The sequence below is a fragment of the Sarcophilus harrisii genome, chromosome 2 (assembly GCF_902635505.1).
Source record: "Sarcophilus harrisii chromosome 2, mSarHar1.11, whole genome shotgun sequence".
Lineage (NCBI taxonomy): Eukaryota > Metazoa > Chordata > Mammalia > Dasyuromorphia > Dasyuridae > Sarcophilus > Sarcophilus harrisii.
In genome coordinates this window covers 314242946-314262566 of record NC_045427.1, presented here as the reverse complement: position 1 = coordinate 314262566, position 19621 = coordinate 314242946, and the positions used below count along the sequence as shown (strand labels likewise).

At 33.2% G+C, this 19621-nt stretch overlaps 1 protein-coding gene across 1 annotated transcript in view; it reads left to right on the top strand.

Annotated features, from left to right (window-relative positions):
• The window catches only part of CCDC198 (coiled-coil domain containing 198), a 49435-nt gene that overhangs the window by 24495 nt on the left and 5319 nt on the right, over positions 1–19621 (top strand). Inside the window, exons 3-5 of the mRNA XM_031952639.1 lie at positions 9957–10040; positions 15423–15521; positions 19064–19220. Of these exons, the coding sequence (XP_031808499.1) occupies positions 9957–10040; positions 15423–15521; positions 19064–19220 (340 nt within the window). The remainder of the gene's footprint in view (positions 1–9956; positions 10041–15422; positions 15522–19063; positions 19221–19621) is intronic.

The following is a 19621-nucleotide window of genomic DNA, read 5'->3' as shown; positions in this document are numbered from 1 at the left end:
CTGAATCTGTCTTATGAACATTTTGATGGTTGAAAGGGGATAGAAAATGAATTTTTTGTTCATTAAAACGATACATATAAGTGTGAAGAAATATAGTTTTTAAAGAAGAATTCTTTGAGAATTTACTGAAATGGAAGGGCATTGAAAGTCTATCAATATATATAGAGAAAGGAACTTTTAAACTCTCCTAAATGCATAGATAGGTAATTACCTATTCCTAAGAATTTGCTGAATTTTCCTCCATGTTAATCCAAATCAATATTTAATGTACTGTCAGCAAGTTCTTTAAAGGTACATTTTCCTGGTTGTATTAGATGGATTTTGAGGTCCCTTCCAACTCAAAAAGTTCATAAATATTCAAAGCATTGTACCTGAAGTCACAAAGACCTAAATTCAAATTTGGTCATAGACACTAGTCATGTGACTGAGCAAATCATTTAATTCCGTTTGCCTCAGTTTCCTCATACTTAAAAATGAACTGGAGAAGGAAATGAAAAACCATTCCAGTATCTTTCCTAAGAAAATTCTAAATGGGGTCACAAAGAGTCAGACACAATTTGTAGGCACTTTCTCAGCAGAATTCCAAATTGCTTTCCAGAATTGTTAGATATTCCCAATTCCAAAAACAGTGCATTTTTGTTTTCTTCTTTCCACAACCTCCTCAATACTGAAAATATTCCCATCTTTTGTCATCTTTACCAATTTCCTAGGTATAGAGTGAAATCATAGAATTGTTTTATTTTCTCCTATAAGTGATCTGAAACATTGTTTTATGTGCTTGTGAATAATTTCCATGTTTTTTGGGGGGAACTATTCATTTATATCTTTTCACCCCTCATTTTTGGGTGGTGGAGAATGCATAATATATTTTTATTGTCTAATCTTTGAAGATATAGATATATTATACAAAGGTGATTTTTTTCCTCATAGCTAGTCACTTCCTTCTTATCCAAATTATAATTTTTTCAAACAAAAGATTTTCAATTTCATGTAATTAAAATTATGTGTTTTATACTTCATAATAATTTCTCTCACCTCTTTGATTCAAAATTCATCTCCTACACAGAGCTATGAAATATACCTGATGTGGTTCTTTTCTCTTTTTTTCACAGTATGAACTAATATTTAGGTTGTATATCTTTTTTGAGTTGTGATATATCTTGCAAAATTTGGTCTAAATCTAATTTTTACTAGACTGCTTTCCAATTTTATCAGCATTGCTTGTCAAATAGGGAAGTTTTGTCTTTTTAAAAAATTTTTACCTAGGTAAATTATATTTTCTGGTTCATCATTGAATTCAATTTTTCCTGATTGTTTGTTGTCTGACTTGTTCCATTGACCAGCTTTTCTATTTTTCATTCGTACCAAATAATTTTGAAAACTATTACTTTATATTTTATCCTGAGGTCAAGAAGTACAAGTCTGCCTTCATTCTTTCTTTTTATTCCCCTTGATATTCTAGATCATTTCTTTTAATTAAATTCTGTTATTGTTTTTTCTGCTCTATAAAGAATCTCCTTGGTAGTTTGTTGTTAAGGTACTAAGTCTGTAAATTATTTGGAAGTATTGCCACTTTTATCATGTTGGCATGGCATACTTCTGTGTGCTGACTATCTCTCTGATTATTTTTGCTATTGATTCTTTAAGGAACATCTTAAAATTGTAGCTATTCAGGTATTAAATACTTTAGTAAATTGATTCCCAGGTTTTTATTTATTTGTAGTTACTTTGAATGGGATTTAAATTTTTATTATATTGTCTTGAATTTGGTTTTTATTAAACAGAAATGAATTTGATTTTTGTGAGTTTACTTTGTAACCAGACATTTGATTGGCGCTATTAATAAAAACCAGTTGAATTCTTTGCTTTTCTTAAGATTTTCTGAAATAAATCATCGTCATCATCAAAAAGGAATCATTTTTCTTTCTCTTAGTCTAGCATGAAGTCCTTTATTTCTTTCTCTTATATCTTGGTTATTGTTAGTATTTCTAGAAATATGTGAAATATTAACAGGGAAAGGGGGTGTCCTTGCTTTACTCATGTTCACTAAGAAATCTAGTATTTTTCTATTATATTTAATGCTAATTATTGGTTTTAGATATTAATATTAATAGGTAATAAAATTGTGTTTTAGAAGACTTTTGTATGTTTATTCTATTAAGGGTTTTAGCATAAATAAGTATTATGTTTTATGAAAGACTTTTTTGCATTTATTCATATAATCATGTTGTTTGGCATTTAAAAAACTAAAAAAATTATGTTTAATATTTTCTTAACACTGAACCATCCTTGAATCCCTGATGGAAATGATTGGGTAACTGGTTTTTAAATAAATATTTGTAGAATTTTAGCTAATATTTATTTAAAATTTTAAATCAATATCCATTAGATTAAAAAGAATTCATTCTTTTTAATTCTCAGTTTTGTGGATAGATTACTGTGTAGTAAGTTCTGATCATTTGTCTTATTTCTTTGTTGTATTCTTATTTTTGTGAATTTCATTTTTTCTTTTTCAGCCTTGTGAGATCTTTCAAAGTGTTATCTGTTCTATAATCTTTTCAACTTCTAATTTATCTCTTACGATTCAAAATTTCTTTTTTCATACTTATTTTGCATGTTGTTTTCCTAATTTTTAATTGTGTAGTAATAAAAACAATCCTCCTCCCTGCCCTACCAATTTTGTTAATGTATGCTATTAGGGACATAATTTTTCCTTGACTATATCTGAGAAATTTGGAACCACAGCATTGTCATTATTGTTGTCCTTCATGTAATCATTGTTTTGATGATTGATTGTTTTGACCTTTGGCTTAAGATTTAATTACCATATCTCATTTAAGTCTATGTCTTTGGCTTATACTTTTTATGTCATTAATTTTTATTGATTTATATATTTCTGCTATATTTATTTTATCATCATCATCATTATCATCCTTTATGGATGTATTTTAATTTCAGAACTTTTTAACATGCTTTTACATTTACTATGTCATTTTATCTTTATAAAGTAATTCTGTCAAATACAATGGACTGCCATTATTGTCTTCATTTTATATTTAAAGAAATGGGAGATAGAGATTACATGATTTGTTTAAGACCACTCAGTAATTAGGAGATCAGGATGAAAATCTGTCTATCTGGGAAGCTAGTTGGGGTAGTGGATAGAGCATCAGCCCTGAAGTCAGGAGGACCTGAGTTCAAATCTGATCTCAGACACTTAACACTTCCTAGCTGTGTGACCCTGCAATTAATCCAATTGCTTCAGTCAAAAGAAAAAAAAAATCTATGTATCCTAATGCCTAATCATGAATTGCTTTCACTAATCCATGTTGCCTCTTTAATTTAGAAGACATTTTTGAGAAAAAAAAAAAACAACACTCCTTTGCCTTCTGACAATGGAAAAACAATAACAACATGTATAATTGAGAAATTGAATATTAATTTAAACTTTTTTTCATGATGAATGTTCTACCTTCTGACACAAAATGTTCACTTTTGCCTCTCTTATCTTTTTGACAATTATATCTCTAAAGTACTCTCACCTCTGCATTTTGGATTGTTCATTTTAAAAACTTGATCTTCTTGCTTGGATCAAAACTTTTCATTAGCTTTGCTTTCATTAGTTTGTTTCCATCTTCCATTTTCTTATGACTTAAATTGATTTAAGAATCTTGAAAGGCTTTATGTTACTAAACAAGGATTTCCCCTAGTGGTCTAACTTTTGAGTGATCATCTCTCTGAGGCAGAAAAATAGATTGAGGTAGATCCCATAGGCTTAACATCAGCTAAAATGAGAGCTCTATCCTCATTTATAAGCAGCACGTAACACTGACATTTGAAAAGCAGAATTGGAGATAAATTCCACCCAGTTCATTCAGATGCCTGAGTCAACCCAAGGGATATGCTCCATGAGCAAGCATTTACACTTTGAATGAATAATACCTTTTGGTACCAAAAGAGAATTATTTTCCCATACTGAGAAATGTGACAACATTATTTTGGATAAGGATAAATATTATTAAGATATAAATTTAATGCTTTTTTAAAAAATCACTTATTTGTGTCCAGATAAACTGGACCATATAAAAAAATTTTTTAATCAGATAATTCTTTTTTATCACAGTGGCAGTTAGATGACCCAGTGGGTAGAATACTGAGCCTGGAATCAATAAGAATTGAATTCAAATTTGACTTTAGAAAATACTATTTGTATGATCCTGAGCAAGTCACAACTTTATTTGCCTCAGTTCCTCATTTATGAAATGGGCACACACTGGAGAAGGAAATGGCAAACCACTCAAGCATTTTTGACAGAAACATCCCATGGACAAGTTCATGGGACCACAAAGAGTTGGACTTGAATGAACAGCTGAACAGCAACAAAATTTCTGTCACAAGAATTATATGACCTGTTGTTTAGACCATGGGTAAAGATTTATTCCCTAGGCAACTCAGTAATCTTTGGTCTGCCTTTCATAGCTTGAGACTGAACTTTCAAATATTGACCAATCATTCTAAAAGTGAAGAAGGAAATAAGAGAGTGTGCATTACTTGGTACAATTCATAATTATCGGGAGGAGAGGGGAGTGCATGTATATATGTAGGATAGGGAAATATAGGAGAGGAACCCAAACTCAAAGGATGTAATGGGCTGAAGATGACAACTATAATCATCCTCCTTCATCAAGGATAGTGCTTTTTAAAAAAAATATTTGACACAACAATAAATATCTGAGAGGACTAATAACTAATAAGCCCCTTTTCATATCTTCTATCTCCTTCTCAGATGTCTTTTTGCTTCTAGCTTCTCCTTTATCCAATCTATCTTCCATACAAATGTAAATTCATATTCCTAAACTATAGATCTGACCATGTGAAATTTTCTCCTGTTCAAAAAGTTCCATTGGCTTCCCATTGCCTCTAAGATAAAACACAAATTTTTCTGGCATTTAAAATTCTTTTACAAACTTATTCCAGCTTATCTTTATAATTACATATTAACTCCCTTCCCATATTCTACATTCCAACTAAATCAGTCTATTTTTGCACCTTTGCACACAAGCTATTTCTCATGCCTAGAGTTCTACCATCTGACTCATTTATACCTTTTGGGCTCTGTTCAAATGACACTTCCTTCAAAAAAGGAGAGGGATAGATACTGGACCTGTGGCTTTATTGCTATGATGAACTTCCAAAGGAGGATACTCCCTCAGTCAATGGAGTTTGGCAACTCCTTTGGGACATAGAGGGTGAGAGTTACCTAAAGCAAAAAAGATGAAGTGATGTGCCTAGGAACACACAGCTAGGGTCAGATGAAGCACGGGAATCCAAGACTTCCTTAAAGGATCTATACCAGTGTCTGACCTCATCTATATCAATGAAATTATCCAAGGAAGAGAGGAGAGAGAAAGAGAGAGAAAAAGAAGAAGAAGAAGAAGAGAAATGAAGGAAGGAAGGGAAAGGAAAAAAACAGAAAAAGAGGGAGGAAGGAAGAGAAGAAGGAGGTGAGGGAAGGAGGGAAGGGCCAAGTACTTTATAGGTTTACTTGACCTGCTTGAAATCTTATTTTCCATTTGTAGAATTTCTACCTCAGATCATAATTTAACATAAAATTATAGTTAGCTTGGAAAGGGATCATAGAAATCATCTAGTCTACCCCACCCCCAATTTTACAGATGAGGAAACTGGCCCAAAGAAGTTATGATGTATCTAAGTAGTCAGTGATATAGCTAAGATTAAACCCAGGAACCTCTAACTTCAAATCTAGAATTATTTTTGCTGAATTCCAATTGAAACTATTTCTTATCCTTTTTTATAACAAATTATCTTTAGTCTAATATAAACTTGATATGAAGGTAAAAAGGAATTTTTTCAATACATTCTTTTCAGTATTAGGGATCCTTTCTTTTTTTCTCTTTTGATCTATTTTAAGGAAGAAATATTCATTTTATTTCACTTTGGTTAACACAGCAGAGATTCTGTTTTATGTCTGCTAGTCTATTGTTGCTATTTAAAAATATAAACCCAAAACATCTTATTTAGACCAGGTGTTTTAGACCAGAAAAAAATTCTGTTTTTAAAGGAAACAAATTTGTTCTAAATCCCTAGACTTATATAAATATCAATAATACTTAGACCACTGGATTTTACTCTGTACACCAAGTACTATGGATTTTTCTTTCAATTTAAAAATAAAAATAATGAAAAAGTAGAGTTTTTTCTTAGGTACTTTGGGAAATATTTTTACCATATTATCTCTGATGTAAATCAGACTTTAAATATGTAGCCTAGTATTGTCATGAAGATGCTTCCCAAAGATTCTATTAACCATTGACATAATAAACTAGGGAGCTTCTAAGGTGTTTACAAGGAGTTTAAGGAAGGAGAAAAAAAAAAAGAAAAATCTGCATCAGATGGATAGGAATTAGTATCGTCCTCCATTTTTAACTCCAGTTGGATCTTGTAGCATGGAGAAGTTGTGTTATTCTGATCCTCTCTATAAAGATTTTGAAAGCTGCTCTTTGGAGCCATATTTCACCTGCTGCTAGCAAATAAATTATGGCCATACTTTCAAAGTGCAACAATTGAGTTATGAATGTTGAACCCTCTCCTTTTCCTCCTCTGCCGCATATGTCAGGAAGATTAAGGCTGTGGCAACTGAGCAACTACTTCCAAGATACCTGGGGCCCTTCTCTGTATGAGAGAGATACATAGAACAAGGGCAGCTACTCTTATTTCTGCAGTCAAAATGGTTTTGCTATTATGCTATCATTTTCAGAGAATTGGACTAACCACTCTCCATGGTGGTCTCCCCTGCTTCAATTTTTTCTTATTCCTTCACTACTGTTTATTTCCTTGTGAGATAAAAGAAATTAGTGCCCACCAATTCCTGTTTTGAATTCAATGTTATTTGTAGTGATAGAGGTTGGGGAGAGAGTGAATCTGGATAAAAATCAGTGGGTACAGCCCACTTCATTAGAGAAGCAGTCAAATAATGCTTTCTTCCTTTGAACATAACCAACCTGGTGATGCTTCCTTGCTGTAGTCTTGCTAGCCAGCTTAAAGTGATAAGCTAAAAGTAATAAGGAGGGAAAGATAATAACAACCTGAATTGAGTCCTATTTCCCTCTGGAGATATTGGTGAACTAATAACTAGTACTTTAAGAGGGGAGGGAAGATTGCTTGATACTATGAGTATAATAGATCCTTCTTGGAATAATTTATTGGTGCATTGCTAAATCTCTTCCTACATTCACCTCCTGGCTGGAAAATGAGGGAATGTTTAGGGTAAGGACTACTCTGACTATCTGAAACACATCTGCGGTATTTATTTTATAAAAGTTAGCACCAGATGGTATCTTAGAAACACTCTGTCAAACTTCTTCATTTTACACATGACTAAAATAAGAGCCAGTAAGTCAAAGAAAATGATGTCAGAATACACAGCAAGTTGGTAGGTGAGCTGCAAATGGAACTCAGGTTTCCTGATTCCTAGTCCAGTGGTCTTTCCTACTTACTTTTTTTGGCTTCCTCATTTCTTTCCTCTAATTCCCCAAGCAATAAATTGGAACATTCATGATAAACACAAACATTGAGACAATTATTTTAACAAATTTTATGAAATCTTCATCCTTTGGAGGATGAGGAGGGAGACAGAAAGGGAAGGGACCTCTAAGATCTGTATTGGTTGGAAGTTTATCATTCTAGCAGTATTATTTAGGGAATTTCTTTAGATAGTATAAATAATTAGAAGAGATGATGGCTATTTACAATACAAGTTGCTGCCATCTAGTGCCATCCCTGGAGTTATGACAATATTGTGGCTTTTAATTCTTTTCAAGAAAAAGCCTGAAAGCCCCCAATATATAGATATCCTTAGGAAAAGTCTATCACTTAACTCTTTCCAGACCTATAGATTTTTACTATAAGAAAGTGAAAACAGAGAAAATGAATTCTGTGATCAATTCTATTTTCACATATCAGATAAGCTGGTTCATAAATGCAGGCTGTCCAAAAGTTGCAGTTCAGTTTTAGGCTATTAAAGCTTATAGAATATGGAATTTTTAAAGAAAACTTTCTGAAAATCTTATCCTTTTTATATTCAGATTTTGAATGACATTTTAAAAACAAATCATCCATCTGCATATTAGTGATACATTTATTAATTCACTTTCACTCCTTTTTTGTTCTCTCTTTTTCCCATGTTTCTTTTTAAAAATTTATTTTTAATTTATGAAATAAAACAAGCATTTCTTTAGCATAGTACAATTTTAAAAAGATGAACATGAAGCTGCAAATCTACTGTGCACAACTGTTCTTTTTTTTCCCCCTTATTCCTCCTCACTCCCATCCCAATAGTCTTTTTAATGGAACTGTCCCCATTCCCTGAGAAATTAAAAAGTCTTATCAGAGAAAAAGAAAAGAAAAGAAAAAGAAAGAAGAAAAAACATTCTAAAGCATTTGATTTCATTGCCATAAGACAACTGTTCTCATACTTCATCCTGTGACTCCTGAAGTCTCATTATATGTTTCAAAGCTTTGAAGTTTTTTTTAAGTCCAATTTGTTTTATAGGCCTTGACATCATAAAATATCTCTTTAGAATTCTGTAGCTCTGATCTTCAGCCTTGCAGCAATAGCTTTTAAGAAATTGAAAGAAAAGGTAGGCAAAGGAAGAGGCCCAAGAGGATGTTGTGAACTATAGTTTAGGGTAGAAAAGTGAAAGAAATTTAGAGGGCTTAGTCATGAATTGTTGTTTATTCATTTCCAACTCTTTGGTATACCATTTTGGGGTTTTCTTGACAGATATACTGGAATGGTTTGCCCTTTCCTTTTCTAATTCATTTTTACAGATAAGAAAATTGAGGCATACAGGGTTAAGTGGCTTCCCAGGGGAAGTCTAAGACTAGGATGGATTTGAATTCAAGAAGACATTTCCCTGACCTCAGGGGCCCCTACTCTATCCACTGTGTTATCTAGCTGCATAAAGCTCTTAGACCTGAGTGCAAGACCTAGTTCTTTGACTTGCATCTATGTGGCCTTAGAAAAATTACTTAGTGTTCTTGATCCTGAATTTCTTCTTTTAAATAACAGGTTTGGGCTTTCTGAGGTCCCTTTCAATTCTACGTCTTTCATCACATTATCATGCACCACCAGAACATACTAACTCTTTGATCTTAATCCCTCTCCCACCCCAGCATTTCTTCCTCTTACTAAAAATAAAAGGCTATTCTTACTATGAATTTGCTTCATTAGCATTAATGATTGCTCATGGTATACTGTGGCATTTTCTCTGGAGACTTAGAAACAAGAGAGTTTCTCTATTAGGAATGGCATAGATCCAAATGAAACTGTAACTACTGTTTTGTCTTGGGACACCAACATTTATAAGTGATGAAAGCTATTATTCTTTTTGAAGAAATAGAAATTACTGAGCTTAGCCAGTTAAAAAGAAAAAACCCCTATCATATTTAAAATAGGAAAGCTCTAGATTGCAGCTTCCATTGCCAAGTAAGCTTTCCCAGGCTGGCTCTACTTTGTACCTTATAGAAGTCTCCTCTGTTGTGTCTCAGGGTCTCTGTCAATAGGGAAAGGTGTCTCAGGGTCTCTGTCTCCCTTTCACTGGGTATCTTGGACTTTTTCCCTTTGGTAATTGAATTGGTCTTAATTGCAGGACATACATTCTAAAGCAATACCAAAATTGCTATTTATAGGTCTAGTGTTATAAAGTACAGAGCTATAAAGGAAATTACCTTTCTGAGTTCTTTTCATCTGAAATTCTACTAATTGTTTCACCACATGAGCAAAGCTGTAAAACAATTATAGAATCTTGGAGATGAAAGAAACTCTAAAGAGAGTGACTTTTTTTGGGCAAATTCTGGAAAGGAATTTTTTGGCTTTTATCTTTCATTGAATGCTGGACTAAGTAATGCTGAATGGTTTAATTGTTGGATTTTAGATGCTGGAACCTCTTGAACCACAAGTCAACACTGCTGAAAAGTTCTTGACCCAAAAAGCGGCTGAAACCATGCTAAAGAAAAAGGTGAATATTGTTAATGTTGGGGCAATGGTAAGGGTGAAGAAATAGTATTGCTCTTTTTTTTTCTTCATAGAAGCATAAAAGACAAAATGCAAACTGAAAGCTTTAAGATACATAGAGACATATTATCTGGACCTGATAGCCCAAGCCCATCTGACCCAAACTGGCAATTATTATCTGATTAGAACACATAGCCCTCTAAACTGTTTGCCCCATGAGATCTAGTCCATTTTTGACCTTGTAATAAACATGGGAAGGTTGATGAAAGAGGATAGTTGACTTTGATACGGACAGGTCGGACAAAATTTATTATATTATATATTGAAAAGAGAACTGAACTTGAAGTAATGAGATCCTTGTTTTAATTTGGCCCTGATAATTACTATCTGTGTGTCCTGGAGTTTTTTTTTCTCAATAGTATTTTTTTCCAAATGCATGTAAAGATAGTTTTCAACATTCATTTTTGTAAAACTTTTCCAAATTTCTCTTCTTCCTTCCCTCACTTTCTTCCTTTCCAAAATACCAAGCAATTTGATATAAGTTAAATATATGCTATCCTTTTAAACATATGTCCATTTCTGTCATATTGTGCAAGAAAAATCAAACTAAAAGAAAAAAATATGAGAAAGAAAAAAATAAATAAGCAAAAAGGTGAAAATATCCTTTGATCCACGTTCAGTCTCCATAATTCTATCTTTGGATGTGAGTGGCCTTTTCCATCCCAAATTTATTGAAATTGCCTTCAATCACTGCATTGTTGAGAAAAGTCAAGTCCATTACAATTGATCATCACATAATATTATTTTTTTAATTGTGTACAATGTTCTCCTGGGTTCTACTCACTTTATTCATCATCAGTCCATGTAGGTTTTTCCAGACTTTTCTGAAATCAGCCTGCTCATCATTTCTTATAGAACAATAGTATTCCATTCATATGTCTTACCTTATTCAGCCATTCCCCAACTGATGGGCATCTGCTCAATTTACAATTTTTATTATCTCTTTGGAATACATATCCAGTAGTTGGACTGCTGAATCAAAAGGTATGCATAGTTTGATAGCCCTTTGGGCATAGTTCCGTATTACTCTCCAGAATGGTTGATTCAGTTCACAACTCCACCAAAAATGTATTAGTGTTCCAGTTTTCCCACATGCCCTGCAAAATTTATCATTATCTTTTCCTGTCATCTTAACCAATGTGAGAGGTACTTAAGTAATAAGTCATCTTAACTCTTTGGGTTTCAATTTCTTTACCTGTCAAATGGCAATTTCAATCTCTGTTGTTGAAAACAACAGTTGTTGTTTTTGTTGAAATTCAATTGTTTCACTGGGAAGAAAAAACACCACCACCAGGATTTAATATCCTAAATCCTTAGCATCACCACTTAACATGTACATTCTCATGTCTTCAAAAAGAGTACTCTTTTCCATGACCTTTGGCCTATGTTATGAATTAAACTTATTGAATTAGAGAAATTGCATCCTTGTATAAGGTTACACACAGACACACATACACACACACACACACATTCATTCATTCAAATGTCTAAGTTTTTGAGGATATCTATATAAAATTACAAAGTCTAAGAATATGCTTAGGCATAGACTTGCTCACTTTGACTCCTGGGTTAGTTTGTATCTGTGACTTTTCCTTATCTTCTCATCTCCATGGAAGAATAAAAGAACCTTAATGTTTGACATCTACTGTCTGAACCCAGAGTTGTTTGGTAGTTATTGCAGAAATAACTATTACCTGATTATCCAAAGTTTGGAAATTAAAATTGAGAGATATGCTAAGGAAAGCTCTGGTTTTGGGACTCTGACAGAAGCCTCTGGCAGGACTCTAACTCCTTATATTAGGAAGATAAGTCCAAAGAAAAGGCAATGGAGATGGGTGGCAATTCTGGTGGCATTAGCTACTTCAAGGACTCTATGCTTTGTTCTAAAGAGTTTTTCATATATAGATGTGAATCTCCTTTTAAGGAGATGAGATGCCTCAGACTTAAGATTAAAAGAACATGATAAACCTGAAGTTTTTTTTTGATGGCTCGCTGCATCTTCTAAAATATCTGGGAAAAACTCAGGTCATTTATTCAAGTTTAAAAAAATCTAAAAGCATGGTAGCACCTGTTCTTGCTTAAGGAAGAGCTAACCAAGGATATCAGCTGAGCTTTAAGATGGAGGTAATGGAGCCTGCAATCAAAACATCTCTGGCAAAGATTATAATGAAGAAGCATCTGGTGGAATAGAATTCTAGTAGAGATTGCAAGACCATTCCAGCATAGTATAAGGGATGAGCAGTGAGAAGACTGGGGGTAAGCACAATGACATCACTAAAACATATCATGGTCTTGTAAAGTTAGAAGTATGAGTTGTTTGTTACAAATATATCCTATACACTCATGATCCCCTTGTTTCCACCCTTGCATGAATGCACCCTGACCATCTCTTCACATGTTTTTTAATATGTGTTCATTCTTCCACTGATGTGTATATTTGTGAGAGAGTACTTCTCAGGTTTATGGGGAAAATGTTTTGTGGTTACTTCTTTTTTTCTATACCATTTTTCCTTTGAACAAATTTTGGCAGTCTGCCTGACCAACAAAGTTGACTCCATTAGTGGGGGCTCATGAACTATAATTTTAAAGGCTGAGAAACTACAGAATACTTTGAATCCAGAGCAGCCACTCCCTGTGAGGTTAGATTGGAAGAGGGTAGCTTCCAGAAACTACTAAAAGAAAAATTGTACCAAATATCCTTCTTGTTCCCTTCAGTTTGTGGCATTTTTTCTTTTTTTCCCCTCTAAGGGAAATTAAATTCATATGGTAATGACTTATCCTGACCAACCCAAACAAAACATTGTCTTGCAATTGGTACAAATGATTTCCAGGCATTGTTAGACTTATAAGCTTAAGTAAAAACAGTCCTTCTGTTGACGGGCCTCTCCATAGATGTGCTGGCTTCCAGACATATACTTGAAAGAAATTGTCTTTCTCACATTTAACATTACCTGACATGGGTCTTCCACAAGCTCAACATGAAGAGTATTATTGAAAGGCTTTGTCTGTTATGTTTCTTCCCTTTCATTCACTACAACACCTGGTGAAAAATAAGGATGGACTTTGTCCTTCATTATCCACAGATATTGTTTGCATTGTTACTGAAGCCTAATGGAGAGGGATGACCAATGTCACAAATGTTCAATTTCAGGTTCTTTCTATGCTTTAGTAGCTCCTAGGATCATTATTTACATATTACAGCATTGTACAGCGATGAAACAAGCTTTCCTATTAGGAAAATCAATTTTCAAATCAATCAAAACTTTTACTTCTCATTAAAATATCCTGTCCTTGATAGAGTAATAGCTCATATTTTGGCACTTTCAAGTATAAAAAGGTTGTAACATGTATTATCTCATTAGCTCTTCAGAGCAAATCTTTAGAGTAATATTATCATCCACATTTCATAGATGAGGAAACTGAGACTGGGGAGATAAGTGACTTGCTTGAGGTGATATAGTGTTTCAAGCAAGATTCAAAGCATATCTTTCTGACTTCAGAGCCCGATACTCTATTCACCAGCTATCTTTGGGAGTGAAAAAAGTATATTTCACTTAACCATGACAAAATCCCAAGGACATTGCCCTCAGAGTTGGACTAAAGGAGAGACAACATTATGAACAAATGAATATTTCAAAACTCTAGGTTCAGTAGAAATATTTAAAAAGATAGAATACAATATACATCAAGAAGCAGTAATAACACTAGTAACAATAATGAATGACTCATTAATGATATGGAAAGATAAAACCTTAGGCTTGGAAAGATAATTTGTATTGCAGTTAGTTTCAGCAAGATGAAGTAGAGCAAGCCCCCTAACTGGAGTTAGAGAGAACTGGATTTTAATACCACTCTACACTTACTAAGCTGTATGACTTGGGGCAAATCACTTTGTCCCTATGAGTCTCAGAAGATATTCTACTAATATTTATCTACCTCATGTGGTTGTTTACAAATATAACTCCTATTTCATTACCCATAGAGATTATAGATATTGTAACTCTATCCTTAAGAGCCAAGTGGAGCTTTGTGAAGTCTGAAGTTTTGTATTTTATCAGGTATTTCTTCCTGTGGAATCAGGGAAAGGATGACTAGGTTAATTTTGCTTTTTTTTCATGAGAATCCATAAAGAATCTGTATAGAATACAGAAAGAAAGGTTAAAAGGAAATTCTTTTTTATTAAACTGTATCCATTTTTTAGGGCTTTAAAAAAACCTTGATAAAAAGAATTTTTTATGAAGGAAATATTAGATACTAGCAGCTTATTGGTGATTTGTTGTTGTCTTTTGTACTCAAAGAGAACCAAAATGACATGATATTATGTTACAGTCAGTGTACAATGCGTCTAACTGTGGCGATCAGACCAATACAAGCTCAGAAGACTACCCATAGGTTAGGCACAAATAGTCCACATTACATTTGAAGTGGAAATGTCTCTAAATTTGCATATCTCATATTTCTTTTGAGCTACTGTCATTCTGCTTTGCTCATAGAACACAACACCTTCTTTGATGTGGGCACACCCTGCTGGGCAGTCCTGTGCCAGTGTCTCCCATTTACCACAATTGATTCCAATGTGCATTTTGGATAGAATGTTTGTTGTGATGGCTGAAAAGAGATAAATGAAAAGAACTAATATGGCATTTCCTGAGAAACTGAATTTACTTGTTATCTTGAAGAAAAATTTTAAAAAGAATTTTTAATAGAGTTTCATCAGTGTCTGAAGTAAATTAAATGATGAAATATTTCCAGAAATGAAGTAATTTGTCTTTATAGTAAAGAACTAAGGTGACTGATTGAGATATTTTTCAGCCAAAATACTATAAATATTTCTTTTTATTAGTAGTTTAATTTGTTAATAAATTATATATTTTGTAAATTTAATTTTATTGATTTATGGAAGACTTAAGAGTTTAATATTGAGAGATACAAATGTCTACTATTAGAAAAAGGAGGTTTCTCCAGTTTAATTAATAAGTAGTATTTCACATAGGCAGATGTTAAAAATAACTGATTAATGAGAAAAGATTATGATATTATTAATAAGAAATACACATATACCCCCAGATTATTTTAAATCTTAGAATAATGATTAAATACGGAAATAAGTTAAGTAAAAAAAAAAAAAAAAAAAAGGAAATAAGTTAAGTAGCAGACTGAGGTATAACCAATAAGTAGGTGTAGTTGAACATACAAACCCGGCTACATTAGGATCTCATGAGATAATATATGAAAAGCTCTTTGCAAACCTTCAAAGCATTATATAAATGTTACTGTTATTATCAAACAATCTAGCTTTAACCAGTGTATTAACTTTTCATTGCAGGAGCTGGAAAAGAGAATGCAAGCTCTGACATACTCTTCTGGGAAAAGGCAATACTTACACAAAATGAAAATGCTAGAAATGAACTGCAAGAAACAAGAGGTAAAGATAACAACAAAGGAGAGGAATCATCATTTATTAATTTAAAAATTATTAAATTTTACTAATTTATTAATTAAATTTATTGTTTACTAATTTAAAAAACCTTGTGTGTGTATGTATAACATTTTTTCTCTTCCCCCTCCCCCCAATAGAGATTTTAGGAAGAGGTTAAAATAAATCACTGAACTTTCAGTTAATTCAAACATAACAATACTATGAGAGACAATAACAATGATTATGGGAGAAATCAGGAAGAACTTTTTCCTGATAGGATTATCTTTTCTGTTACTGGCATATATTTTGATATTTTCTTAATATCACTTTATCCATTGTATAATTTGAATGAGTTTTCAAGGAGGGCTTGAAAAGAGACCTTTTGAGTTCAAAATATAATTTCTTTTACTTGTGTCAGAGTCAAATCAAGGTTGAGATGATTGTGCCTCAATATGGAAAATTGAGAGAGTTTTAATGACACTCACTTGCTGACAAGGTGTCTAGACTCATTTCATCCTCAAACAACTATCTATTTACTTTAGGGATTACTCATTCTCTCTCTAGTCCCCAAGAATCAAGAGTCTTAGATGTCAAATGTGAAGGCACGCAACTTCTACCCATGATAAAATAATTCTATGTGACTACCGTTCAGATATTCATAGATGGTTATACATTCCCTCTGGTGTTCTTTTTTCCAAGTTAAACATCTCCAGTTTCTTCAAATATCCTGATTACCACATTTTCTATTCTTCTCATCATTTTTTCCAGACTATTATGGACACATTTCACTTTGTCTTTTCCCAAATGAAATGCTGAGAAATGAACCCAGTACTCCAGATGTGTTTTGACCAGGGCAAAGTAAAGAACTATTAATATCTTCATTCTAAACATGATGCTTTTCTGTGCCATTTAGGATATTATTTGTTTCTTTGCCCTATACATCACACTATTGTGTGACTAGACCAATAGACTATTGGTCTATTCTAAGCTTGCAGTTCACCAAGATCTCCAGTTCTTTTTTTCTAATTTTGATTTAGCTAAGCTTTCTACTCCCTTCCCCATGTTGTATTATGAGTTTGATTTTTTTTTTTAAATACAAGAAAAGAATGTATTTCTGTATGTGTTTATATGTATTTCTGTCATTTCATTTTATTTGATTTTATTGGGAGATTTCTCAATGCAGTCTCTGTTATCCAATATATCAGTTAATCCTCCAAACTTTGTGCCATCTTAAAATTTAATAAGCATGCCATACAATCTTCCTTCTAAGTAATTGATCAAATTAAATAGGAAATAAGGGATCAAGAACATGTCACTCTGGCATGCTACTAGATAGATTGTTCTTCAAATTGATTATGTAGTCATCATTATATACTTAATGATTTTTGTCATTCAATCACATATAAGATGGAATAATATAGGCTGAATGATAGTACAATATAGTACAGTGTCATTCAGCTTATATCTCTCTGTCTTATGTGTGATGTGCCTAGAATATAGTAGGAACATAATAAATGCTCATTGATTAAAATATATATATATTCACTTATCCACAAGTATAGCATGAAAAACTGTCAAATTCTTTGCTGAAGTCTAGATACGTTATATCAACCACATTTCCCTGATCTACAAAGTTAACTTTGTAACTTTGTGAATTCACACTTCCCTTAATCCCTCCCTCAGAGGAGGAGTCAACCTTTAAGAGATCATATATAAGAAGCTCTTGGAGCTTCAGTCAGTTAGTTAGTTCAGAAGAAGCCAGGAGTAGGAGTTGAGCTAGAGCCAGAAGTCACTTCGGAAGACTGACAGAGTGAGAGAGCACTCTGGGAGGAAGCCCACAAGCCCACTCTCGGAGGTGGAGTCAGATTCATTCCAACTTTCACCTTGGTGCTGGCTGGAGACATTTGGAAGAAGAGAAGCAGAAGTTGGCAGAGGCAAAAGATTAGGGGCAAGAGCTCTCTGAACCAAGGAAAGCTGAGGCCTCTAAGAAAGCTAACTGGGCCCAAGGAAGGAGGGAATAAACGTTTGAACTTTTATCACCTGGCTGATTTTGAGGTGATTATTACTGGAATTGGCCTGAATCATCTCATTGTTGAAAAGAGCCAAGTCCATCACACTTAATTATCAGATAATCTTATTGTTTTTGAATCTGGAATTTAGTTTTTCCAGGTCTGGAGACTTGAACTTATTAAAGCCTATAAGATGCTTCCTAATCCTTTCCTCAGTTATCTAGGATGTCCCTTCCCTGTTGACCACTCTGGGTATCATCATCTGCTCAAATATCGTTACTGTTGGAAGAGAAAAGAAAAAAAAAAACTAGTTGGGAGGCAGGCTAATTTAGCTTTTAAATAAAGCATTAACTTTTGAATCAGAGGACCTAGGTTCAAACCTTATCTCTGATGAATAGGACCAATCATTTAATTTCTATGTGTCTCACCTCTCATCTTTAAAATAAAGGAGTTGGAACTAAATGATCTTTAAAAATTCTCCAAATCTAGATATTGATCTTAAAATGGTGAGATTAAATGATTCATTTTTTCTTTTCTCTTATTATAGAACATGATCACCACCTATAAATATCTGAAAAGTAGTCACGTAGAATTATTTCATCTCAGAGCAATGGATAGAAGTTGTATTTCTTCATATTTGGAATCTAAGAATCCTGATTCCTGGGGACCAGGGGCAGAATGAGTAATCCCTACAGTAAACAGATTGTTGTTTGAGATGATGGGGATGAAAGAAGTCTGGAGACATTCTTCCTTGTCAGTTTAGGAGTTCTATTACAACTGTCTCAACTTCCCACCCTGAGACAAAATCATTTCACCCTCTATTTGACTCTGACACAAGTAAAAGAAATTACAATTTGAACTCAAATGGTCTCATTTCAAGAGCCTTCCTTGAAAACTCATTCAAGTTATAAAGCAGATAAAATATTAAGAAAATATCAAAATATATGCTGATAACAGAAAAGATAATCTTATCAGAACAAATTTCTTCCTGATTTCCCCATAGTCATTATCTCCCAGAGTATTTCCCTCTACCTTTTCCACCAACCTGTCCTCCTCTGAATTTCTCTATGATATACCAGAAACTTCTTTATTTTAGAAGATAATTTCAACCCTAGAACTCACATTTCAGAAGCCTGCTTTGACTCTACGGCCATTTTCTCTGATTTGAAGCAAGGATGTCTTCCTACCCCAACTTCCTAAGGAGAGTTCTCAGGCCAGCTATCTCTTCATTTTCTATCTGACTTCACTTTTCTGTACTTCTCCATCTTCCTTACTCCATTTCAATTTCTTTTTAGTTGTTTTTCTCTCCATTCCTCTTAACTGGTTATCTAGTTGATTTTGGAAATCAAAGCTACTTCTAAGACTTTTCTCCAAAACGTTTCAATCTAACATGTGTCTTTGTCCTTGTGATGAACTGTGACACATTCAGTTTGTTAAGAGTCTCTAAATTCTGTATAGTGAAGGCTGCCAAACTTGGGGAAGAAGTTAACTATTTACTTTTCTGTTATATTAATATAATTGAATCATTTACTGGCTCAGAATGAATTGAAGAGGAGTCTCCACAGAGAAGCAAGAATTAATAAGCACAAAATGAATGAACTCAAAGCCAAAAAAGTCCTTGAAAACATGCCAAGAGATGATGACAATGAAGACTTTGTAGCTATGGAGTCTAATATACCCATAAATGAAGAAAGAGGTGAGTTCAGTCATTTTTCAATGAAATGAAATATTCCCAATTTGTTTTTAATTTCATCTGGCATATTTCTGATGAAAAAAGAGCAATGGCTTTGGGTTACTCCTATTGTTGTACTTATGTAATTTACTAAGCCTGTCCTAATTATACATTTTGGGATTGAGGAATTATAAAATAAATAAAAAGAGAAGTTTGCAAAACAGTTGGAAAAGACTTTATTAATTGATATTTCACCAAATTATTAAAAATATTTTAGTTATATTATGACTCACTCATTTTTTAGAAGCCAAACAGAAAAATCTTCATTTATGATTAAAGAAAACAAAAGACAAAGAGGTTTATTAATGTATTGGAAGTTGCACAGGATGTTAATATATTAGAAACAGTTTTTCTGATTTCCCACA